We start from the raw sequence: 25,755 nt of genomic DNA, 5'->3' as shown, positions 1-25,755 counted from the left end.
CATTACTTTCTCAGGGTCAATCAATAAATGACACATGAAGGTCAATTCCATGATGCTTGCTCCTCATTAATGCTTTTATATGAAAGGCAGAGGGAGGAGGATGAAACAGAGAAGTGGGCAACTGGAAAGGAAATGTGCAACATAACCCTTTATTTTGGTGATGTTTGCTCACTTAGTGTCATCTTGGGGTGCAAAAGATGGAGACTTGTATCCAAATTAGTCATTGTACTTGCACAAGCCTCATCATTGTACATTTCCATAGTTAACCCAGTAATGGTATCTAATATACTTTCATAAGCAGGTGGGCATCCAGTTGTGCAGCACCTCTTGCACACCTACATGCACAACCTCTTGCAATACTGCAATTTGGTGCAGCCTTAACTGAATTATTTCTTCCTAACCTGCCTGACTCAGGAACAATATTTTCTTCTTCATAATTAGCAGCACCAATGTTCTCGAGCAAAAGCTTACGGTTTTTTTTTTCTTTGTCCTCACTGGCAATTGTGTGCAGGATTGTAAGCACTGTAAGCAAATGAAACTAGGAACTTGCCAATGTCATTGTATGGGATGTTTTCCCGTTCTGTGTAGTGCCCATGTTTAATGATCTTTTCTACATCAAACATTTGTTCGTGGTGCTCTTTCCTACGGAGGTCTTGTTTTCCAAGAGACACTCGGAGAGTCCGTGCTTCTGTTCTATGAAGGAGAAACACCCACCCACCAAAAGAACAGTGAGTCAGAATTACAGATCTACAAGAGAATTGAAAGGTAATGTGGTTCACTCCCTGTGCCGGTACTGATCCGCATGGAAAACATTTCTGTTGCCTTAACAAGTTTGGAAGACAATGCAACCTATCATCCTCAGTTATGAAAATTCCAAGCAGATGGTACCCAAGTGCAAAACTCTACAGACGCCTAAATTGTAAAACAATATAATCTAAAAGGCACGGCTCTTTTGAGACCTTTTTCTGTTTGTGATAGACCAGACAAAGCTTCCTTCCCATTGTAAAACAGACCAGATGGGCAGTTGAATCTCACTTCAGTACTTCTAATGGGACAGCATCCTCCATGATACCTAAGGTCAGCAGGCTAGATTATAGGGTGCAAGGCTCTGCACACATACACTTCTCCATTTCCAGCATCTCTTCCCTGAATTCTCACTCTATATATATCAGTAGAGCTGGCCCTGATGCACATTGAATAATTGTTTACCCTCTGCAAGATGTATACATTTTATACTGCTGAAGTAATCTTACCTAAAATGGCAGGACATGTAGAAGGATGTAATCAGTTCTCACACATTGCACCTTATAGGGCACATAGAAATATGTGTAAGAATTAATTTTTAAGTCATTGCAGTTGAACCAGCAGATTCCAATGCCACCAATATTACACCTGAAAGCTTTGGCACCAACCTGGGATTTTCAATGTCTTAAATAGCCAATAGGCTCAAAGATATGGGGATAAACTCTGATACTGCACTGATGTATCTGCCAGAGGTAGGGTGGTATCTGACCAAATGGAACACCTCCATGTTGTCCTTATTCATATGGAATGTACACATTCTTAGCTGAATGGTTTAGGTGGAGCCAGTGGGAGATGATTCCCTACTGTGCTTCCTTGACAGGGCATGGACTCCATGATCCATAAGGTCCCTTCCAGTTCTGCATTTCTAAGATGTTGATGATGACGACATATGAGACCAAAAAAAAATCTCACATACAGCAAGGCTACAAGGTGAGGCACATCAGCTACTTATTTTGACATCTGTGGTTTGTGGAAGGCAAACTTCATCTAATGTACCACTTGGAACAAAAAATTATCTAGATACAATGACAATGCTTACATAATACAATGCGCAGCAGTAAGAACCCAGCATGGCTCGATCAGTACTCCTCCACAGTAGTGTCCTTCTGACAAAAAGAGACCCATTGAAAACTTCCTCTGCACAGAAGCTTGCCAGGGATGCTTGCCAGAGACTGTTTTGGCACCACCATAGATCCTCTTGTATGGTCCTACTATCTCTGGTTTTCCACAGGTACCGCGCGCATCATTCTCTGCATGATTATAGGTAGTGACAGCTCTATTCCTAGGTGACTGTGCTGGAATGCCAAGGAGACAACCAGATTAAGTCATTCTGATCTCTAATCTGATTCAGACTAACTGATAACAACTTTCCTCCATTCCTCTTTTTCTCCTTTTTTTAATTTCAAATTATTTTTTAAAAGGGAAGGAACAGTACAGCTACACACAGAAAGAGGCACCTGGAACTTCTAAAGAATAGTAAGCTGTGCACTGAAGAATGCTGCATCACAAATCAATGCAGCAGAAACATAAATCAAAGCTTAGACAAGCAGGGAAATAATTGACTAGAAAAGCTGGTTTGAATTAATTTTCTTTAAAAAAAAGGCTTCCACACAATAGACTAGGTTCCATAGGCATGGCTCTGCTAACAGATCTTCTGTCACAGCATCCAGGAGGAACACTATGCCCCTGCGCACTACAGCCCTCTGCGCAACCTCAGAATCTGCTCTCAAGTGCTAGAAAACCCTCCAAAGACCAACTTTCAGGCACCCAAGAAGGCTGCAAGGAGAAGGAGAAGGGGAGTTCCAAAGAATTGGTGATAGAGCATAAGCAGAAAATTGGTTTTAGGCCTTTTGAGCCTGGTTGTGGGACTTAAGTATTACTAGCAGCATCAAAGCAAGGCATCGTAACAGCTAGCAAGACAAGTCATGAAGACAAGATTTACTGGGGAAAAAAAACCAAAAAAATTCTGGGAAAGAGGAAGACTGAGCACAAGATTGATTGGATCACTAAAGGAAGCCATGGCCTTTACCTCAACAGGCGTGAACAGTTTGCAGGAACTTTTATTGGTAGGTCTTTCTGGAGGTCACATAAGGTTGCTTTAAGTCAGAAGTGACTTGACAGCACATGCGGAAACATCTGTGTCATTGTCAAACCTAGCCTCACATAGAATGCACTGCAGTAGTCTAAATGGGAGGTTACCCCTGTCTCCACTGTGCGTTTATGTCTATTAGGCAGGAACAACTACTTTGGAAACTTGTAGATAGATAGAAACAGAGTGCTTATATCTTTTGCTTCAGGAAATCCATTCAAACACGTGCATGATGGGGAAAAAATCCTAGATTTGGTTCCAGGATCCCCTGCACCAGGCTTTTATTCATGTGGCTGCACTGGTAGCCGTGCCTGGTAACATCTCTTTAGAAAAGAGAGGTGACTTGCAAACTGCATCACAAATGATCACTTAGGAAAGATAAGAATGAAAAAGATGCCCCAAGCGACCTGTCAATCTTTCATTCCACTGTCCCTTTACTCGTCATATGCCCCAATGTGCTTTACTTCAAACAGAAAATACAGGAGAAGTGACCAAATTCTGCTGTCCCGGTCAACAGGGTTCAGATGGAATCCATATCTCCTTCTAAGTTTTTTTGATACTTTCCAACTCTGAAACAGCTTTCTACAGAAATTGAACTTCAGAGCATCAAAGCTGATTCTCTCAGTGACAAAACAGAATTCCTGAAAGACTTGTGTAGAATATTATTCTTTTACTCTGGAAATGGTTTGTTTTCTGCTGTACTGTTTCATATTTCATTCTCTCTGATGTCCCCTGACAATAGATATCCCAAGATCTGTTATTTGTTTGGCATACACTTCTCAGTGTGTTACAAATAACAGATTCTGTAATATCGCTAAACTCTTGGGCAGAGTTTCAAGAACACTTTTTTAAAAATTAAATCATACTGGAGTCAGTATAACTTTGTAGGCTGTATCAAATTGACAGTGGCTGCCAATCTGAATTACTGCTGCATTTTTCAACTTTAATATGCTCCATATCCACTTTACCTGATGCTGGGCATGGGGAAACATCGCAGAAGTCCCATTTCAGTTTGTTATTCACTTTGACAAAACACCAGGGCTTCTCATCACCATCTGGATTCCTGAAGGAAGATTTCAAAATTCACCAATCACGAATGAGTTGTGATATAACATGTTTTTTAAAAAAAGCAACCAATGCATTTATTTATTCATATCCTTGAAGATAATTGAAGAACTTGAAAGAGAGTTTAAAAAAAAAAGAACAATGCTCACACTGAAGAACTTTTAAAGACCGTTCTTCATCTTCATCCATCAAGACAAAAAACATGGATTTATTTGAGATGTGGGGTATTCTCTGACCCATGAGAACTCCAATACACTGAGGTTTACCAGTGGGTTAAGATTAAGTTTCAGATTGTGTTTTACATTTGACATACATGTCATATATTTCCTGAATTCACAAAGATTTCCAAAATCCAATATTCTCTTACACCCAAGTAGAGGCATGGTTGCTGCTGCTTCTTGACATCATGGTTCACCAAAAACAATGAGAATTTTTTTTTTATTTGGCTTTGGTATAGTTTGATTCAGTCATTAACAACAAACTGTTTGTACATACTATTCAGGGATTACTCCAGCTCTCAGATTTACTGTTCTTTTACAAATGGATAGTGATATATGTGTTATTCAAGGAGACATTCCACTTAAGTCAGAACAATGGAAATTTAGCTCTTATTGACACACTGCTGTCCATGTGTAGAAAAGGAATAAAAATGAAAACAGAGGAGAAGAGGGAGAGCGCTAGAACGTTTGTCTCAGCCTATGGTTATTATATTATGTGCTGTCAAGTCACTTCTGACATATGGAGACCTCAGAAAACAATTTGCATATGGCAAATGACTCAGTTTCAGGGAGAATGTTTTGAATTGTTCAGGTGCTGGTATTGCAGGGTGCCTACATTGTATGTCTAGTTTTGTGTGGATTGTGCAACAAAACTTGACTCTATATAATTAAGTTCATCCTGATGCACAAGGGATGGAATGCAGTAACTATACCCAAGGGACTGCTATGCATTCTTATATGTTATGTTATATATGGCCATTGTTTTTATATAATTGACATGCCATAATATTATCAATTTATGTTGAGGGAGATGACATGTCCGACATGCATATACGCTACCAGTCATTACAACAAAGAACATTTTCATTATTTGAGATGTGGGGTATTCGATTCCACTAATCTAATACCAATTATTAGTATTTATACTACAAAGAGAATCATAGAACTGTGGAGCTAGGCAGAACTACAAGTTATTGTGTCCAATTCCCTGTTAAAGCATGAAATACACAGCTAAAGCAGTCAAGAAGATACAGTTGTGAATGTGTCCAAAATAGCTCTTTCTACTACTGGGAACAGGACTTGATTTATTAGACTGACATATTTATCACAGATATATCACACATGCACAAACATACTTGATATGGAATGGGGGATGGTGAGGAAAAGCAAATCTGCCTGAATGCCAGTGTTATTTATGGAAAGTAGGAAGGAGATCTTCCTGTATGCTTGAACAGAAAATTACCTGCAGTAGTTATGGTCACCAAGATCGTAAAAGTTGGCATCTTCCATAAAAGCATTGTAACTATTATCTAAAAGATGGTGAGAATTCCATTGAAGGCAAGTTTTCTGGAGCACTGTTCCACTAACATTTCCTCTATATGTATGGCCATTTCCTTCGAAACAATCTTGACTTCCTGCAACAGGATTGCCATGTTATGGAAATACCTTCTTTTCTCAAAGTGTTTTATACACACACACACACACACACACACACACACACACACACACACACACACACACACACACACACACACACACACACACACACACACACACACACACACACACACACACACACACACACACACACACCTTTAGAATGTATTTTACAAAGATTTGCATCACATTCCACCATGTTCAAATGCAGACAGTCAAAGGAAATACTTCCCTCCTTCTATCATCCTCACCTATTTCACAGAATTTTCCTCTAAATGGCTCAGGGCATATACAGCTAAACTTGGATCTTATCCTGTGTCTCTTACAGGTGCCTCCATTTTTGCAAGGATTTGGTCGACAAGCGGATTTTGCTGGCAATGTTCAAAAAATAAAACAGATTAGAGCATTAAAATGAGACTGATACATGTGTGAAGAGAACAAGAAGCTTGTTGTTGTTTAGTCATTAAGTTGTGGCCATCCTGATCTCCTGAGGGAGAGTGTTCCATATGGCTTGACTAGGGGGGAAATACCTTCTGTCTGGATTGAGGTAATGTTTTAAATAGTAACTGTAAAAATTTGGAAACCAAATATGAAATTATTCTTAGAATATTAAAACATGACATCTGTAACAGAATTTAGGAATTGATGACAAGTGTCTGACCACAAAAATTTCTCTCACGTTTGGTACTCACCTTTCCCACAAAATGGTTCTTTGTAAGGGTGTCTGCAATGGCACCGATAATAAGGAGCTTCTAAAGTCACAAGGCAATCTCCTCTATTGCAGTTTATTGTTTCACAGGTATTTTTCACTGTGGTTTATAGAGCAAGTAAAAAGAACAAGAAAATTTATAATATACTGTAATACACATTCTCATAGGCTTTCTAATTTGTCATACTGCACACTAAAGATTTAGCTCATTGAATTTATTACATTGTCTCATTGGACCTCCAATTCATCATCTTTCTATTCTCCCCAATACAAATTTTGTCCAGGGGTTATCAGTCCTGAAGCAATTTGTATGCTAAAATCAACTCACATGTTTGTCAACAGACATTTTGTCTAGTTGATTAGAATTAACCTTTGGTCTATATTTTATCTTCAACCTATGAAGACAGCTTGAAACAGCTTTGGTACCCTGTCTTCAGATGTCTGTTGTATATGTTACATCATATGACTCTTTCATATCACACTGAATGCCTCTGTAGCAATGTATCTTGGGATACCTGATATGACTCTGCTGTGGAAGCATTCTTGGTAATTCACAAAATTAGGGATATAGAGAATACTTGCACAATTCTTGGCTGTCATTGCTTTTGGCTGTCTAGACCAGAGAGAAACGTAAAGGTGAATTTCTCAGCTGCTTCAGATCCCTCACTTTTTGTGACAGCCAGACAAAGGGCCTTCATTTTGCCAAGTCCTTGAAACTCACATGCAGCAAACACAGCTGGATTGTGTGATTATGAGAAAGACACAGTCTGGAGCAAGACTTTAAACCATTAAATATCCCCAAAACTAAGGATCAGTCCTTTCAGTTTTTCCACTATGAACTTGTGCAAATTGTTGTTTGTTGCACAAAAATTCTGTGAGAAAAATTCAAGAACAGTAAGAAATTTCCTCAAATCCTCACAGTTGAAGATGAATGTGGTAATTCTTTGTCCTGGCATGCAAGAATGAGAGTTATAGGGATACATAGCCCTAGAAAAAGATTACGCCACAAACTGAAACTACAGCAGTATGGTTAAGTCATCCCAGGGAGATCACTTTAAGAAGACTTCACTGGATAAAAAAATATATAGACAAGATTTTCAAAAGCATAAAAATAAAATGTAATTAAAATGTAATGTCCCTGACATTATATTAATAAACTGCAACACATAATGTTACCATAGCATATCACATGTCAGGATCTGATAGCACTGTACAAAATACCAGTATGTTTTTTGTACTGGTGTCTCACTCTCACGTGTTTAACAATTCTTGCACCTGATGAAATGGATGATGTTTACAAAAGGATATGTATCTCCTCAGCCCTACTACTTGCAAGGGTCCTAGTTCAATCTGGTGTTTCACATACTTTCAAAATAAATGAAAGAAGAGGGGGAAATAATATTAACATAGTGTATACAGTGGTGCCTTGCTTAACGGGTGCCTTGTTTAACGATGAATCCGCATAGTGATGTTTTTAATGGTAAAACATCGCTTTGCAATGATCGGTAAGCTGTTTCGCTTACTGATTTTCGCATAGCGATGTTTTTGGAACAGCTGATCGGCGGTTCAAAAATGGCCACCGGGTAAAAAAATGACCGCCCGCTGTGTTTTCGCACCCATTCCTCGCTTACCGGGCAGCAAAAATGACGGCCGTATGGAGGATTTTCGCATAACGGTGTTTTTGCCCATAGGAATGCATTAAATGGGTTTTAATGCATTCCTATGGGCTTTTTTCCATGCATAGTGACGAATCCGTATAGCGACAATTTTTCCGGAATGGATTATCGTCGCTATGTGGGGCACCACTGTAGTTTGAAATGAGGCCTTGCCACTGCTTTTGTCTTGTACAATAAATCTTTGTAGACACCCATTCCTAACTCTATCACATTGTAAGCAGCAATCTGCATCCTCAAATATATGCCACTAGACCACTTGATGTTGACCTTTTATCTATCAACTATCCTTTATTACTTCTGGTTTGTTTCCTTACCATTTCCTTTGCACAGAATATGAAAAAGTGTGAGCTGTGACAACCTAAATGATGGGACTGCAAGAATTATAATGCAAACACTTAACTTTTGCAGCCTCTTTCTTTACATCTTGATCCATTTGTGAACTCTGTCTTGAATGGTGTATGCTGGAATTATTAATAAGGCAGCAACTATGTGTTCCATTGTATTTTCAGTACTATCAATGTAAATATTAGTTTTAGCTTTTCTTTTAAAAAGCTAAATAATGCATATGGAACTTCCTCTGTCTCTCCCCCCTGCCCAAGGATCAGTGTTAGGGACCTTTCCTTTTGAGAATTCTTGCTGGGGAACCTAGTGAATTTGAGAAATACTACAGAATCAAAAATAAGATTTTAGAAGGGATGTTCCATACAAGTTTTCAAACTTTGGAATATATTCATACCTATCCATTAAACTGCAAGGTAAATAAAGTATTTTCTGGTCTGCAAACTTGTAGCATTTTTTATCATTCAAATAATTGTGCATTTGTGATGATAAAAATGTAAAATCAAATGGCTTACATTCCAGGAAATTTGTCACTGAAAGACCAACATCTAACCCAGCTTCATGTAACAGTATAAAAACATCACTCACCCTTCTCGCACTTAGATCCTGTATAAGGTTCAGGGCAACGACATTTATAGCTGTTTTTGCTCCTTTCACACACTCCATTATTCTGACATGGATTGGCCTGGCAGGGATTTACTAGCACAGGAAAATAAGTTTATTTTCTGATGAGAAATAAGTTTCTTCTACAAGGAAAGGATCATTAATGAAGCAGAATGTATTCCAGCACGTGTTTGTTTAGAACAATACATACAAAAACATGTACTTTAGAAAAATGCAAATTAAAAATAAATATGAATTTCCATAGTGGAAGAAAAATTTATCTCACAAACTAAGGTGAAGAAAAGGCTAGACAGTTAAAATAAAACTAAGAGACTTCCCTACTTGCGTAGAGGCAAAATTTGGAACAACAGCTGTGGAAATTGTGACATTGGTAACAATTGATTATTTGATAGCTTGTGCATTGATTCTAGTGATGTTTGCCTTCTTCAGCTTAGGATGTGTGTGTGATGGACTAGATGTTGTTGGACTGAAACTTTTATCAGTTCTAGTTTGTACAAGAAATAGTGAGGTATGATTAGAATTGCAATTTTGTACAGTAGTACCTCAGTTTACGAACGCCTCGGTTAACGTAATTTTTGGTTCACAAACAGAAATTCATAGAAAATAATGCCTCGGTTTATGGGCTGTTTTTTTTGGGGGGGGGTTTCTATTTGCAAAGGACGTTTCTCTGGGACACACCGCTCCTGTTCCTATGGCAATCCGCATTTCGGTTAATGTAATTTTTGCTTTACGTAACATTACGGAGAACACATTGATTTCGTAAACCGAAGTACTACTGTATCTCCAGGGCCATCATACCCTTGACCTACATAATAGGTTTACTTTACAAGAAAATTTTTACTGTCCTCCCAAACACAAATCTGGAGGAACAAATATGGGTTACATGGCTGACCACTAACTAAGTAACCATCTCTGCATTCAGATGTACTGAATGGCTGACTGACTTTGAATCCAGGTATACACAATAGCTATCTCATTAGCTCCCTGCCTTCCTGTAGTAGTTTCAAACAATGTTCTCATTAGATTGAAATCTAGATTGAAATCTATGTAATATTTTGAAAGACCAGAAATATTGTGGAGAGTATATGATATTTTTGGTTCCTTTTCCAAATATTATATACACTTTCATGCTACTCATAGAAGTAAACTCATCATGAATAGGCACTGGATCTTAAAAATGGGATCTTAAGACACTGGTTATATGAGGAAAAAAACAGGTCAACATGTCACTCCAATTCTGGCCACCTTACACTGGTTACCTGTCAGTTTCCATGGCAGCCTCAGGGTAATGGTTTTAACCTATAAAATCCTAAATGGTTTGGGACTTCACTACTGGCAGAACACCTCCTTCCAATAAGATCTGCCCATCTTACAAGAACATCCCAAGCAGGCCGGCTGAGGATGCTAATCCCACCAGGGGCCTGGAGGGAGAAGATGAGTGTGGCAATCACCCTGCTTTGGCTCATGTAGGAGGTTATTTGCGTACACCAATGAGAGTTGTTGGGAGGCAAAGCCAGAGAAACTAGAAGGGAGAGGTGAGGCAGAGAAGTGGAGTTTTGTGAGTGATTAAGTCAGTTACAGTGAGGGTCAGTGTAGCCTAACGGTTCCTTCATCGTGATTGCAAACTCTAGTTACAGTGAGAGATGAGAGTCTGAAGTGAAAAGTCAGTCAGTTAGTCTGTGGGAGTTAGAGAGAGTGGTAGAGTGAGGAGTTAAGGGTGTGGAATTAAGTTAAGAGTGTGGAATTTATAGAGAGTTAAGACTGAAACAAGTTATTACAAACCTACTGAATACTTTAAAGTCTTTGAAGAACCTGTTTAAGTGAACTGAATCTAATAAATCTATTTTTGTTAAACTTTATACTCAGCATGGACCTCAATCTTTCTAATTGAACATTGTTGACAAAGATCAACTGGTGGCAGCGTAAAGGACGGAATGTGTTGTGGGCCTCAGGCTGGTGAAATAATCTGGGGACACGCAGGGGCACGTCCCAACGAGGTCCTTCTTGGCAGTTGCTTCTCAGCTATGGAATGGCCACACCCCTGCAATTTGCTTGGTTCCTTCTCTGGCAATATTTAAAAAGTCACTAAAAACCTGGGTATTTAGACAGGCACTCAGAAACATCATACCTGCAATCTCAGCTGAATCTAATTAGCCTATCTGTCTAATGTCCACCAACTTAAATGTTTTAAATGTTCTAATTATTTTGAATGTTTTTAAATTTATTTATTTATTTATTTATTTATTTATTTATTTATTTATTTATTTATTTATTCATTTATTCATTCATTCATTCATTCATTCATTCTATTTATACCCCGCCTATCTGGTCGAAATGACCACTCTGTTTTATTTTGATAATTTTTAATGTTTTGAGTTTATTGCTTGTTTGCTTTTTATTGTTTCTAATTTTTGTGTTATTAAGTATTACATGGTGGTATTTATATGCTGTAAAGCACCCAAAGTGGCCTTGGCCAGATGGGCAATATAAAAATTCAATCAATCAATCAATCAATCAATCAATCAATCAATCAATCAATCAATCAATCAATCAATCAATCAATCAATCAATCAATCAATCAATCAATCGTTGTTCTGGGTTTTTTGGGCTCTTTGGCCGTGTTCTGAAGGTTGTTCTTCCTAACGTTTCGCCGGTCTCTGTGGCCAGCATCTTCAGAGGACAGCAACATGTGCTCTGAGGATGCTGGTCACAGAGACTGGCGAAACGTTAGGAAGAACAACCTTCAGAACACGGCCAAAGAGCCTGAAAAACCCAGAATAACCATTAGATCCCGGCCGTGAAAGCCTTCGCGAATCAATCAATCAATCAATCAATCTTGATCCTAAATCTATCAGTCCCCTTATACTAAAGTTTAAGGAGGTGGAGATTTTTTAAAGTTTCTAGAGACAAAGTAGCATTTATTACTCTCAGTGATAATAAAAAGTGAACTGTGTAATCCAAAATGTTTTCTGTAAATGAAATTCATATCCTTTACTAAAGAAATACAATAATCTCCCTGAACTGATAATGGACGTTCTGTCAATGCTAATAGATAAAATGTTTATGAGAAACAGCACAGTAAGTCCACTCATGTTGGTATTTCCATTCCATTTGCACTCCCTGTTTTCCTCTCACAAAATATGACCAACAAATACCATCATAATCTAAGTACTCATCAAACCAGTCAGGATATGTAGCAGGAGAACTAGATCCAGGATCAGTCACTTCCGCCTGTGTGTATTCAGTGCTGTATTCATAGTAATAATCATCAGCTGAGTCTGCAGATGGGATAGGAATGGAGAGATTGTGTTCATGATAAAATACAATTTAAAAGTTCATTATATAGTAAATAATCATTAATTTTATAGAATTGGGAGGCAAACTGTTTATATTAATGGGGGGAAATCTCATAAATGTGGAAGACTTAGGTGGATAACTTAGGTGCTTGTGGCAGTCCTTGGAGGAAGGGTGGAAAATATAAATGTAATAAATTATTTGTATCCATGTATTCTCAAAAGCGTTCACGTCTGGGATCTCATGGTTATTGTAGGTTTTTCGGGCTGTTTGGCTGTGTTCTGGAGGCTTTTCCCCCCCGTTTCACCAGTCTCTGTGGCCGGCATCTTCAGAGAACAGGAGCTAGAACTCTGTCTGTGTTCTGGTGAAACGTTAGGAAGAAAAACCTCCAGAACACTGCCAAACAGCCCAAAAAACCTACAACAACTATTTGTATCTAATTTATAAATAAATAAATTGGACAGTTTATATTATTCCTTTCCATCTTCTCAGAAGATTCAGTGTCATCCATGGATCATTAGCTAATTTTCCCAATAATCTTATGATAGAGATAGGACTGAGATACAATGGCTTGGCTTACAATACCCAGTTTTTTCATGGTTGAGCAAGGATTTGACTTTAAGGCTGCAATCCCATGTTATACTCATTTGTGATAAATCATTTTGTACTGAATTGGGCTCACACGATTTATGTGAGAGGTCCCAGGCTGGTTCTTTGGCTACTGAGTCAACATATGACATCACCCTGTGGAATTCCAGGTTATTTTTCACATCATCTACTATGATAACACTAACACAAGCTGATATTTTTTTTTTAACCATGCTAGTTTTCTCTGGCACACACTTTGAATATTTTCTCAGTATTTATCCTGCCTCATGAATATTTGAATATTTTGAAAAAAATTTCAAGTATGTGTACCTCTGAAGAGGAATTAAAAAGAAAATACAGTCTAGAACTGAGATGGTGGCCTCATCTGTAACATGAGAATCAATCTTATGTTTTGTGAAAGTGGACGCATAGACATAAATGCACTTAAGGGGGGTTTGGACATGATCTGCAACAGCCAATAGAATTTTACTTTATATATAATAATGTTTAGTAGGTTTTATTCAATATGACATTTTGGCAAGAATATGGCGTTCTGAAATCTTTTATAAAACTGACCTCATCATTCATCCTTGTGCCAGTTCCTATTCTTGCATGTTTATCAAATGTCTGAGTAACACACATTCCATCTCAATGTCCAAATGATATTCCATCTTACTTAGAGGCAAATTTCCAGTTAAATGAAATATTTTACCTTTTTTCACCTTTTAGTCCTTTTGTTTCTTAAATATATCTATGTTTTTTCCAAATACTTTTTGTAAGAAAGATTATCATGGTAATTTATAATCCCTTTGTCACACAGTTCCATGAGGTGACAGCAACTTTGAGTATGGTCCTCAGTCCAAGAGAAATGCCATATTAAAAGTGCATAGCTTGTTTCAGGATGTCAGTTCCATTCAGGACCCTGCAGAAACCGCACATGTAGACTGAAACTACCACAGGATAAAGTACAGATAATTATTCCAGTCTTAGTAGCCGCATAAGAGAAGGGACATATTCACGAACAAAGGAACAAGTGGGAGATTCTCCTTAGCTTTGATCATGGTGCCACATTTCCAATGCACAGAAACAGATCTTTGTTCATAGCCATGGTGCTCAGGATACCCATTGACAAATAGCTTTCAGAACAGCAAAATGAAGATGGGGTGGCAGTTCTTTCCATAGACTTTTCACAGAAGTAGTTGATTAAGACGGGTCATCTGCTCTTTCCGGCAGGTGTCACTGCAGTTTGTTGGAACCACTGGTGAGTTTCAAAGAGCAGGTATGGTAATGAGGAGAGCGAAAATGCATACAGGGACACTTTTAAAAGCTCTCCCCTAGGGCTGGGACGATGGCCTGTTGGATAACGCTTTGCCTTGAACTGATTATCAACGACATTATCTTAGTTTTCTCAACTCATTCATTCTGTTGCAGCCTTTATCTTTGTTCTTCCTTTGCTTCTGATGAAAAAAAACTTTTTTTGTACAATGGATGCTTTATATTTCATATTAAAATAGAACCTTCTTTTTTTTCTATGCGCCAACCCTGGTTTCTTAACGGTAAAAAAAAAAGTTTCACCTCATTTATCGTTATGTCAAGTCAAGACTTCTTTTCTTCGCTCATTATTTTACAAGAGTCGAGTCTTTGCAATATGAAAGTGCTGCAGGAGTGCATGCCGGGCTGAGGAATAAGGATCTCATTCCAAGATAAGGCCATTGTCTTCGCCGAGCAAATAAAGTTTAATGCAATACAATGGGAAAAGGAAAAACAAAGAGAGTATTCTCCAGGAGTTCAGACTTCAAGCTGTCATCACATGGTTGGATTTTGCAGAAGTTAGATTTTGCTCTGTTTATTTATTAAATTTTATATAACTAAAAGGTATCTTTGGCTCCTCTTATACTTTTAACACCTCTATGTCACCCTGATATTCTACTGTACTGATGAAACAAGAAGGATTTTTCCCCATTTCTGAATAATAGATCCAAATTTAGATACGTTGCGGCCACTTTTATGGTTTCTCCTTGATAATAATTGTTTTTTGTATAATGTGCTTTTTGTGTGATGTGCTTTTATTGGTTCCTAACATGAACCATCTTCATGTGAAGTTACCACATGATAGCATCAACCATTCAGAACATCTGTTTCAGGATGTTAAACACCTTTTGTTGTTGTTGTTAAGCCTGGTTCATTTTGTCTGAACATTTCTTTTTGGCTTATTTGGTCATTTTATTCAATAATTACTGCTAAGAATTCAACCAACAAAGCTTGAAGAATCAGAGACTACTTTGTATCTGAATTTGAGCCATTCATTCATTTATTGGATAGCTCAGTGGTTTAGATATCTGGCTTTGGAGCTAGAGGATGAAAGTTTGCTCTCCCACTACAGTGGTACCTCAACTTACAAACGTCTCCACTTACGAACATTTTGAGTTATGAACAGCTCAGTTTGCAAAATGTTGCTTCGACTTGTGATTGGAGCCTCGACTTACGAAGGGAAAAAAACTTTCCTGCCCTTTTTTTGACCTAAGTTAATCTTAGGTCAAAAGAAGAAGAAGAAATCCTCCCCCTAGTGGTAGAGTATGGATTAACTGGCTTTGCATTAGTTTCTATGGGAACTAATGCTTCGACTTAAGAATGGTGCCTCGACATAAGAACAAAAAACAGCAGGTACGGATTAAATTGTTTTCAATGCATTCCTATGGAAAAGTTTGCCTCGACTTACGAACTGTTCGATGTCTGAATGCGGTTCCAATACGGATTAAGTTCATAAGTTGAGATACCACTGTATTTCCTTGACAGGCTGGATTCTATGATCCACAGGGTCCCTTCCAGCAGTGCTGTTTCAAGAGTAAATCAGATAATTTGGACAGATATATTACAACTACATAATCTAAATTTATGTCTACAACTACACACCAGGATGTTATCATTAATTGTTCTAAGAGAGTTGACAACTAAGATATCCCAATTTGGCAAAACAAAAATGATGCTTGGTGTAATATTGTTAATACTGACTTTCAGAATTGGAATTTTGTCTTTAAACAATGACAAATGAGAAAATGCAAAATGTTTTGATCCAATATAAGACGTGAAACTCAGAATGTGGCCACACTGACCATTTGAATTGATTTATATTCAGATATTTTTAAATCAAGTTCAAGTCATGTGATATTTAGCTGTGGGTCCGATGGCAATTTTATATATATTTTAATTGTATTTTAATTGCTACATAACTTTATTGTATTTTAAATGCTGTAAGCCGCCCAGAGACCTTTGGGTAGTGTGGGCGGCATATAAATTAAATAAATAAATAAAATAAAAAAATAAATATTTAAATCAGTGACCTCATTGACATGCGCTGAATGGAAATCAATTTATTTCTTATGATTTAAACCAGTTTTGGTATCTACGCTGCTGAAATTAACTCATTTCCTTTCTCTTTGAGGAGGATGCTATTAAAGATTTTGATTTTTTTTCCAAAAAAAGAGCAAGTGATATATCAATAAATCAAGTATCTAGGATGTGCCACCTGGTATCATAATAGTCACTAGAAACTATGTGTGGGGGGGACTGGAGAGGTGACACCAGCCAATTAATGATGAAAAAATAAGAATGGAGGGAAGCTTCCAGCTAATTTGTGGTGTGATGCTCTTGGTGTGTGGACCATCATCAAGGCCTTATGGTTCAAGTCCTGTTGCTTTTCTTTTAACCCCATGGAAGTGGGAGTTATTGTAGTAAGATTGCTTGGCTGGTCTGGACACTCTCCTGGTAGCAAACAGACATTTAATTGGCTGTTCTACTTGATGCTTGGTGAGCTATGCTTGGGTTTTAGTACTGCTACCTGAGTATTTCACTCGATGGCATGAATGTACATAGTAGAAACTCAGCCTTAATTATTATATGCTACTTGTTTGCTGTGGAACCTATGAGCTGCTGACGTTAGAAGTATCCAGTAAAAGGGAGGAAACGGTTTCCACATACTTTAGATTTTCAGTGGACATCTTTAGTATTAACTTAAACATGAATTATTTAACCCACTGATAAGGGGAAAAAAAGTGAGGTTCGAGTGTCAATAATATTGTGTAGCTGTGGTGCATTTTTCTTTGGAATATTTTCAGTACTTAAATTTTTTTAACAGAAATGTTTATCTGTATCTTTATATTTCACAAGAATGCATCATTGGTGCAATAGCCTTTTAGTGCCATCTTGATCAATATACTTAAATGAGTCTGCTAATGACACAATATTTTGGAGGTCACTCATTCATAGGGCCACTCTGTGTTTTAGGTGACTTAATGGCATATAACAACAACATGCCTAGAAGTAATTTTCTAGGGACTTTCTAATAACAGGTACATTTTCATCTGCAACCTTAGTTCTCCATTTTTTTTTAAAAAAAAGTGAATTCTGTTATTAAGCTTGGAACTATCTCAGAACATTGGAAATTTTTCACAAAAATGTCCTTTGTCAGTGTATGAAAAGATGAAATCCATCTCTGTGAGATAAGTATTATATCTGTATTGTTATTTATTTATGCTACTAAGAAAGCAGCTGGCCCTGTTTTATTTATTTTTTTGCAACACTCTTTCAGTTTCTCAGCACTAAATAACCTTGTGGATCTCATTTCTTTTATATAAGAAATGCTCCTGTTTCTCTTGTTTAAATTATTCATAGGAAGCCATCGGTTTAGTTAAGTAAAAGCATCATTTTCTTAAAAAAAAATCTAAGCACATAATTAACACACAAATTCTGATACATGGGCTTATTTTAACACATTACAGAATCAGAGCCTTCATTCTTTGTAAATGCTGAAAAATCTGAACACGCTTAAAGATGCCGTGATCTGACATTTGTCACTGAAATGTGACTATTACACAAAATTAAATGAGACATCCTACATGTATTTTCAAAGCACAACTTTCTTCTGTGTAGTGCAAAGACCCTTCTCTCCACCCCATAGTTGATAGGCAGAGATTGACTTTAAAAGCTAGAAATTAGCTTTGAGGTTTGGATGATCTTTTAAACTGCTTATACTTTCATCTGCATTTTTGTGTGTTGCTGAGAGCTGTGAATCAATTAGGGAATTTCTGATCAATATCCTCAGATCCTTTCACGTATGAATAGCATTCTGTTCCAGAGGAAACAACCACCCAAGCGTAGAGAACTGATGCTGCGTCTCTGGACATCTCTGGACTCTTGCACTGACGTATCACCCATTCCAGTTTTAGCAACATTCTAGAACATCCATTCCAGAGGATTGGAAAAGATCAGTCTACATCCCAATCTCAAAGAAGGGCAGTGCCAAAGAATGCTCCAACTACCGCACGATTGCACTCATTTCACACGCTAGCAAGGTTATGCTCAAAATCCAACAAGGTAGGCTTCAGCAGTATGTGGACCGAGAACTCCCAGAAGTACAAGCAGGATTCCGAAGGGGCAGAGGAACTCGAGACCAAATTGCCAACATGTGCTGGATTATGGAGAAAGCCAGAGAGTTCCGGAAAAACATCTACTTCTGCTTCACTGACCACGCGAAAGCATTTGAATGTGTGGACCACAGCAAACTATGGCAAGTCCTTAAAGAAATGGGAGTGCCTGACCACCTTATCTATCCCCGGAGAAATCTATATGTATGGGACAGGAAGCAACAGTTAGAACTGGATAGGGAACAACTAATTGGTTCAAAATTGGGAAAGGAGGATGACAAGGCTGTATATTGTCTCTCTGCTTATTTAATTTATGAAGAATATATCATGCGAAAGGCTGGACTGGAGGAATCCCAAGCCAGAATTAAGACTGCTGGAAGAAATATTAACAACCTCAGATATGAAGATGATACCACTGTGATGGCAGAAACTGAGGAGGAATTAAAGTACCTCTTAATGAGGGTGAAAGAGGAGAGCACAAAAAATGGTCTGAAGCTCAACATCAAAAAAACTAAGATCATGGCCACTGGTCCCATCACCTACTGGCAAGGGGAGGGGAAAGGTATGGAGGCAGTGACAGAGTTTACTTTCCTGGGCTCCATGATCACTGCAGATGGTGACAGCAGCCACAAAATTAAAAGATGCCTGCTTCTTGGGAGGAAAGTGATGACAAACCTAGACAGCATCTTAAAAAGCAGAGACATCACCTTGCCAACAAAGGTCCACATAGCCTGGTGTGCTCTGGTCTATGGGGTCATAAAGAGTTGGACACAACTAAACGACTAAACAACAACAACAAATTACCATGGAAAAAGGTTTACCTTATAGATAAAACCAATTTTATGGAACTTAGACTCCTGCAACAATGTTAGAAAGAATGTATTACCTACAAGTATTGAAAGTATTTTTAATGCAAACAGGTTTGTATTTATAATTATGGAATTATATGTTCTGAGACAATATTAAAGCTATAGGCATTTCCCCCTTTGATTTGGCCTTGTTTTTACATTTTGTTTTTAAGATTAAATTATATGAAAAATGATTGAATACTAATGGAAATATTCCAAATTAAATCCAATTAGGACAAAATCCTAATTAGAATATGCTCACCAATATGGAAAGCAAAACAATGGCTCACAATGTAAAAGTATTCAATATAGATTGCAGTCCCAAAGAAAGGAGCACCAAAGAGTGAAATAACTGTAGGATTGCATTGATTGCCCATGCTTTGGACATATCATGAGAAGACAAGGCTTGCTCGAAAAGATAATAATACCTGGAAAAGTGGAAGACAATAAGAGAACACGAGATGGTATGACTCTGTAAGGAAGCCATCACCTTGACTTTGTTTCTTTGCTTCTGTGCTGGTTTTGGTGTCCCCTCCACCATTTAAAGGGACACCTTCAAATTGGGGAGATTTCTGTTTTACCTGAAAATATTTCATTTCATGTTCCTGAAAGCCTCCAGGAGTGATAGGTTTTCAACAAATCTTCCTAAAAGCCCTCCAGAAATGAATTTTTGTAAACTACCAGAAACAGGCATTTTATGTATGCCTTTCTATTAGCTAGGCAGAGGTGATACCAACGTATGTTACCAAACTCTCCACTCTACTAAAATATGTCATAACATATTCAGTTATTGATTGAGGTAATTATTCCAGATAACACAGACACTGCATGCAAAACCCAGGCAAAAATACATACCTACTCAGAAAGACCATGAAAAGTATCCTTCTTGGCTCTTATAGAATGACGACCCAGGGAGACCCCTAATGCTTCAGTAGATGGGATAGGATAGCATAGGATAGTGGCTAAAATATTGTTGAATAGTTATACAAAAAAGTGTCTTTTCAGAGGTTAATTGCCATCAGTTAAGAAATATCTGTTGCATGCCATGTTACTCAGTATGCAACAGATTATGTCTATGGCGATTTCTTCACTTAATGGCTATTTGCTTCCAAAAGTTATGCCATTTTCTTAACTGTGCTACAGAAATTCAGCCTTTATATTGTAATATGTTTTAGTTGTAACCAATCCAGCAATTTGTGTATACAAACCAGAAACATAAGATATATGGTAACAATAATAACAGGTCAGACAAAAGAAAGTTAAACCACCGGCACCACATACCAAAGCCCATAGTGAAACCTGCGACAAGGGTGGAAAAGTCTAATGGTTGATCAGACTGCATGCATCTTGAATTTTTCTGCTGATCCCACCTTGCAGGTTATACCACAGAAGGTCTCTCTGTGTGTGCACGTGTGTGTGTGTGTGTGTGTGTGTGTGTGTGTGTGTGTGTGTGTGTACGCGCACGTGTGTGTGACTTCTCATCTTTGCAGATTACACAATTTTATTTTACAAAGCAGATATTATTCATTTTTTTAAAATCCCACCCTTACTCCAAGGAGCTCAGGAAAGTTTACATAATTCCTCTACAGACCAACATTTTCTCCTTATAATGAATAAGAAAAATATTAGGCTGAGAGACGATGACAAGGGCGTGTGGAATTTGAGCCACACTCCCCTGCACTTCTGATCCAAACCACTGACAGCTTTGTAGAAATGATTAATAATGAAAGGGAAAGATAATGGAGTTTCAGGACATTAAGAGAAATTGCTTTTTTTAAAAACTGAGAAGCAATACACCAGTGTAGCATAGTGGTTAAAATGCTGGACTGTGACTGTGGAGTTATATGTTCAATTCTCTACTCAGGCCACTTCCTCTCTGCCTCAGGTGTAGGCAGCTCGCGACCTTTTAGAAGTTATTGGACCTCAGCCCCTTTCATCACTAGCCAGCAGCACCACTAATACAAGGTGAAAGAAATGGCAGTTCAGTAATATTTAGATGGCCACAAGTTTGGGAGAGAGTACATGTCAGTGAGTAGGCTACAAGCTTGGCACACATAAAATCCTCAGTTCTATGTTTAGAATCGCCACTCAATTTTGGGAATGTTCTCTGCTTGAAATCTTGAAGATCTGCCAGCTAGTGTGAACATTACCGGACTAGTGAGATTACTGATCTGACTCAGTATTAGTCATGTTCCTTATATGGGACAAGGGGCAAACAGAGTCAATGTGTGCTTCCTGAGATGACAGCTCACTCCACAATGAATGTTCTTTGTTGTTGTTTAGTTGTTAAGTTGTGTCCGACTCTTGGTGACCCCATGGACCAGAGCACGCCAATCCCTCCTGTCTTCCACTGCCTCCTGGAGTTTGGTCAAATTCATGTTGGTAGTTTCAATGACATTATCTAACCATCTCATCCTCTGTCATCCCCTTCTTCTCTTGCTTTCACACTTTCCCAACATCAGGGTCTTTTCTAGGGAGTCTTCTCTTCTCATGAGATGGCTAAAGTATTGGAGCCTCAGCTTCAGGATCTGTCCTTCCAGTGAGCACTCAGGGTTGATTTCCTTCAAAATTGATAGGTTTGTTCTCCTTGCAGTCCAGGGGACTCTCAAGAGTCTCCTCCAGCACCACAATTCAAAAGCATGAATTCTTCAGTGGTCAGCTTTCTTTATGGTCCAGCTCTCGCTTCTGTACATCACTACTGGAAAAACCATAGCTTTGACTATGCGGACCTTTGTCGGCAAGGTGATGTCTCTGCTTTTTAAGATGCTATCTAGGTTTGTCATTGCTTTCCTCCCAAGAAGCAGGCATCTTTTAATTTTGTGGCTGCTGTCACCATCTGCAGTGATCATGGAGCCCAGGAAAGTAAACTCTGTCACTGCCTCCATACCTTTCCCTTCCCCTTGCCAGTAGGTGATGGGACCAGTGGCCATGATCTTAGTTTTTTTGATGTTGAGCTTCAGACCAATTTTATTGCGCTCTCCTCTTTAACTCTCGTTAAGAGGTACTTTAATTCCTCCTCACTTTCTGCCATCACAGTGGTTTCATCTTCATATCTGAGGTTTTTGATATTTCTTCCGGCAATCTTGATTCCAGCTTGGTAATAGTAAGTAACAAATGTTTGGACTGCTATTGATACCTTAATGATCACTTCTGTCAAAAGGTATGATACAATGTGATCATAACACCTGCCTACCCACAACAGAAGCAGGCCCCATGATGTCCAATGGAATTTAACTCTCACTTAAACAAGCATAGGAATGCAACCTTAATTGCCCACACCACTCATTTACATGTTTTACCACTAATCATTTCACTGGAATTTGCAGAGCTGCCTATCTGCTGAAAACCAACCAACAGTTAAGCTTCTTCTGCAGTCATGTTACAGCTTCCTTACACACTAGTGTACCCAGTATAATGACAAGTCACAATTAACAAGAAGAAGACATGTTGATTACCAGTTATTTGGTCAAGCCATGATGACAGGACGCCAGAACACTGCATGAGAAAAGAAAAGAAAAAGGCTTCTATGATGCTAAATAAGACAAGTCAGATTTAAACATTATCTGGAAAGCCATCTTTTACTAAAAACAAATGCATTTGAGTGGTGCAAATTATATTTTCTTTTTCAAGGAGATAGCTGCCACTTTACTTAAATTCATTGATACAATACTTTTCTCATACCTGTTTCAAAACTGAGATGTAAAAGGGTTTTTTTCTGTAGTTCCTCTGCTTCTTGGGAAAGCTACACAGTTACTACTGGAAATCTTATATATTGATAAAAATTCTAATGCTAATTGTATGCATACAAAGTCATCATGATTCTTGGGGCATAGACATGCACACATCAAGAATCATGTGCACGTATATGTGCACCATTCCCATGACTCGTGGCAGGAACAACTTGTTTACCGGGGGGAACAGACCAAAACTTACAATTTGGTTGACTCTAAGCAACAGGATTGTGACTAATGACTGCGAAGTAATTCTCCAAATGCCTGCCTCTACAAAAATGGGATATATCTGTAGGCTTTGAAACATCCAAGGCTTACTAGAGTATGAAGAAGTAGGTGGGGGAAGCTCCCAAACACCTAAGAGAGAAGGGAAGATGTTCAATGGCAATGGAATGCTGGACTGCTGTTGGGAGAGGGAAGGGAAACAGAGAAGAGTAGAATGGAAGATGATTTATTTTGAACCCTGAAGCACTTCACACTAAAACATTTTTGTACTCACTCTTATTTAGAATACCAGCAAAATATTGCCCGGATTGGTGATTAAACTGTCAAGTAGATTAGCCTTGTGGTCTTCTTCATCTTTGTGTTCCTGTGCTCTTTCTATTTCTTACCCATGTTTTAATGTTATATCCATCTAAATGCACTGTATGCAAAAGTTAATTCCTAGGGTATCAGATTTTGACTGCTTACTCCATCTCTAACAGATAAATTCAGTATATGCCATCAACACAAATACATAATGAGGCATGTATTGCTGTATGTTTTTGTTATGTATCTTCAAGTTGGAACAAACTTATAGTTACCCTAATAGGGCTTTCAAAATAGGTGAGATATTTAAGGAGTGGTTTTACCAGTTCCATACTGTGAGTAAATTTTTATGGCTGAACTAGAATTCAAACCCAGGCCTCCTGAGTTTTAGTCCATTACTCTGTCCACTACACCACATTGGGTATCTTACTGTACAGCTATTACAAATAAAATTCAGGTTTGGAAGTAACATGTATTTCTTTTTAAAATAGGAGATAATTAGTTTACTTTCTTGTCCCTCTTTTGGCTTGTTATATTCTATATAGCCAGAAGAGGGAAGACTTGTCTTTCAAAGGAAGTGAAAAATATATCCCAGCATTTATTTTAGAAAACCAATTGTTTCTACTCTCCTGTATGGATGTATACCTCACATTATGCAAAGGCTACAGTGGTAAATATGTTAATTCTGTAAAAGAAGCTAAGGAAACTTTTAATATGAAACTAAAGAAAATTAACATGCAGTTAGTCTTAACCTACTACATACTTTGCAAAGTATCAACGACACAAAGCCTTATTTTAAAACCTTACCAAGAGGCTGTTTGTAGACAAGATTGTGGTTATTATATTTTAATATGATTACATTTCATGAAATGAGGCTCAAATTCAAAATTTCACAACCTGAAATGGTCTTAATTCCAACTGATAATGATTAGGATTCCTCCCCCCTCCCTGTCAAAAAGACCTCACATCCTGAGATGATACTTTATGAACAGTTTTGTACACTCTCCTTACAGTTTAGACAGATTTAAAGCAAACTCCTTTCTCCCAAGCAACTGTGAGTTGCAACCAATCCATTTTGTGTCTATGTGATAATACTAGTGATGATAATAATAATTCCAATCTGGGATAATATAATAATAATAATTCATTTTCAACCAAAAGACATGGTTTGACCCCCCATCATTCTCTTTTGTTTTCAGCTGAATGTCTCCAAGAACAAATATGAGCAACATGTGTACAGTACAGGTCGGCGGTTGCAACCTCTTGAATGTTCATCCAAATATTTCCATTTTAAAAATGATTCATATTTTAAGAGCTAAATCTTGTCAGTCACAGGTCAATGGTTTATTTCACAACACACCCTCCATAGCTCCCCCTTCCCAGCTGCTCTTTCCCCTTCATTGGCTGACCTCTATATATTCATTCACAACCAATGGGAGAACCCTTTTATTACCAAAGTGCACAACTGTTGTGCCAATGCCCTTCACATTCACCATTCCCATCAATGCTGCTGTGCACAAGAGCACACAGTCACCTAAGAGAAAAACACGGAAAAGAAATCACAGCAGATTTTGAAAAAGATTGTGTCTGGGAGACAAAAAGTGCTGGATAGAAACTGGCAGCTGTCAGACTACTGACAACATTGTGAGAAAACCAGAGAGAATAAATGTGCATAACCCAATGACAAGGTGACATAAAATTACCGTGTGAAAACTCCCTAAGACATGGGAATCAGGACAAGCGGACAGTGCAGATGAAAACAAATTATCAAGCATTCCCAGTCATAGATTGGGTGGCCACTAATGCATCACCAAAAAGCAGAACAAATGAGGGCTCTGAATTGCATAAAACTACATGTGCTAATTTATATATGCAAATGCAAGATTAGACAGAATTTGTATGCCTTAAACAGAATTGCAATACATCTCACTCAATTGGGGAAGACTGAGGCCAAGAGACACAAATACCTACTAAACTTGCAAGCCAGGCAATGCTCACCGTACATGAATGGAAGTGCAAAGCTCCTGAAAAGTGTACAGAGCAGAGCAGAAAATTGTGCAAGTTCCACTTCCAAGTACATCATGTCTATGCTGGTCAGCCTATTCTGGCATCTGCAGGAAAGTGTTCTGGTATGATTGGCTGTTGGTCTTGAGGAGCAGCCTATCAAAAGTGAAGCCTCTCCTCCAAGGAGAGGATGGGGAGAGGACACAGGCTCACTGGAACTTTTCAGTGTGAAAGTGGTGGTCAGCTTGTGTGAGAGAGGAAAGTATTGGATTCAGTCTAAGCTCATTCTTATCTCAAATTATATACATGTGTGTGCATGTTTAACTATATGTTTTGTACATCAATTGTCATTTTCTGTCTGTAAACCCTGCTTCTTGT

At 38.1% G+C, this 25,755-nt stretch overlaps 1 protein-coding gene across 6 annotated transcripts in view; it reads right to left on the bottom strand.

Annotated features, from left to right (window-relative positions):
• Window positions 1-25,755, bottom strand: part of HABP2 (hyaluronan binding protein 2) — an 82,548-nt gene that overhangs the window by 46,400 nt on the left and 10,393 nt on the right. For 5 of the 6 annotated variants that reach the window (XR_012085615.2, XR_012085616.2, XR_012085614.2 and 2 more), the window contains exons 2-10: window positions 22,570-22,609; window positions 12,117-12,239; window positions 8,926-9,036; window positions 6,306-6,422; window positions 5,865-5,984; window positions 5,420-5,591; window positions 3,862-3,956; window positions 1,844-2,099; window positions 551-693 (exon numbers count right to left, since the gene is read on the bottom strand). Coding sequence is in view for 3 of the 6 variants with exons in the window: in XM_020779904.3 (XP_020635563.3) it covers window positions 551-693; window positions 1,844-2,099; window positions 3,862-3,956; window positions 5,420-5,591; window positions 5,865-5,984; window positions 6,306-6,422; window positions 8,926-9,036; window positions 12,117-12,239; window positions 22,570-22,609 (1,177 nt within the window). In the remaining 3 variants the exon portion in view is untranslated. Of the gene's footprint in view, window positions 1-550; window positions 694-1,843; window positions 2,100-3,861; window positions 3,957-5,419; window positions 5,592-5,864; window positions 5,985-6,305; window positions 6,423-8,925; window positions 9,037-12,116; window positions 12,240-15,562; window positions 15,679-22,569; window positions 22,610-25,755 lie in introns of those variants that run through there. The other variant, XM_072995531.2, reaches the window with a different exon arrangement.

This window comes from Pogona vitticeps, chromosome 3, assembly GCF_051106095.1.
Source record: "Pogona vitticeps strain Pit_001003342236 chromosome 3, PviZW2.1, whole genome shotgun sequence".
NCBI lineage: Eukaryota > Metazoa > Chordata > Lepidosauria > Squamata > Agamidae > Pogona > Pogona vitticeps.
The sequence above is the reverse complement of the archived record's forward strand: the minus strand, read 5'-3'. Positions and strand labels throughout refer to the sequence as shown.